Genomic DNA, 911 nt, shown 5'->3' with positions numbered 1-911 from the left:
CGGGCGTCCTGCCGAGGGGCCGGCGCGTGTCTTCTGGGTACCAGCGGCGAGCCTGCGCCCGGGAACTCCTCCGGGCCCACGTCTTTGGGATCTGCCCCTGGATGTTGGACCCCGCGCTCCTGGTAGCCTGTCCCTCCAACTCAGGGCCCTCCGAGGCTCTCTGCAGTTTTTGCTTCGGGGCTGAATCCCGGGCCAAGGGATTGACCCTCCCAATTACTCTCCGCGGGGTGACTAATCTGACCCCACTATGGGTGAACTGCCTCGGGGCTCTCGGGCAGAGGAGACCTCCTCCCCAACCCACCCCAAATGTCTTGTTCTGGATTTGTGCTCAGAAAGCGGGTGTGCGTACCACTCTGGCCACCGACAAAGCACAGATATGGTGGGCAGCATCGTTTGACCGCTCTGAACCTCTGAGTGTGTGGCATGAAGATGCCCACCTCACCGGCCGGTGGAAGGGCGCATAAAGGGTAGGAAACTGGGTGGTAAGCTGGGAAAAGCACACTGTGAACTCAGGAGAGCGGTGCTCATGCACCAACAGGGGGAGGAATCGACCTGCGAGGTCAGGCGAGCAGATGGAACCGCGTGCGAATCCCGTGTTGCCCGTGTGGGGGAGGGGAGGAGACAGCTGCTGGGGCCAAGTAAGAACAAGGGCTGTAGCAGTGCTTGTTCATCTCTCACTCAGGGATGAAAATAGGTATGCCTAGAAGCAAATTTTAAAAGCATTTTCTCTTCAGATCTTTTTCCATACCACCTGATAAAGCATCTTGATTCACCATGGCCGTATCAGCAGTGAAATGGGCGATATCAAACAGAACTTTTTTGAAACATTTCTTTCCAATCCAAAGTAAGTGAGTATTTAATGTTTAAAAAGAGTTTTAAAGTTTTTCAAATAGAGAAATATGTATTCATAA

The 911-nt window shown here is 53.8% G+C and overlaps 1 protein-coding gene across 2 annotated transcripts in view; it reads left to right on the top strand.

The window, feature by feature from the left end:
- The window catches only part of MRPL42 (mitochondrial ribosomal protein L42), a 29,875-nt gene that overhangs the window by 274 nt on the left and 28,690 nt on the right, over positions 1-911 (top strand). For both annotated transcript variants that reach the window (XM_006764641.2, XM_015564523.1), the window contains exon 2: positions 683-844. In XM_006764641.2, the coding sequence (XP_006764704.1) occupies positions 775-844 (70 nt within the window). In that variant the 5' untranslated portion in view covers positions 683-774. The remainder of the gene's footprint in view (positions 1-682; positions 845-911) is intronic.

This window comes from Myotis davidii, unplaced genomic scaffold (genome assembly GCF_000327345.1).
Source record: "Myotis davidii unplaced genomic scaffold, ASM32734v1 scaffold581, whole genome shotgun sequence".
Taxonomy (NCBI): domain Eukaryota; kingdom Metazoa; phylum Chordata; class Mammalia; order Chiroptera; family Vespertilionidae; genus Myotis; species Myotis davidii.
Note: the sequence above shows the minus strand (reverse complement) of the source record. Positions and strands in the feature narration are given on the sequence as shown.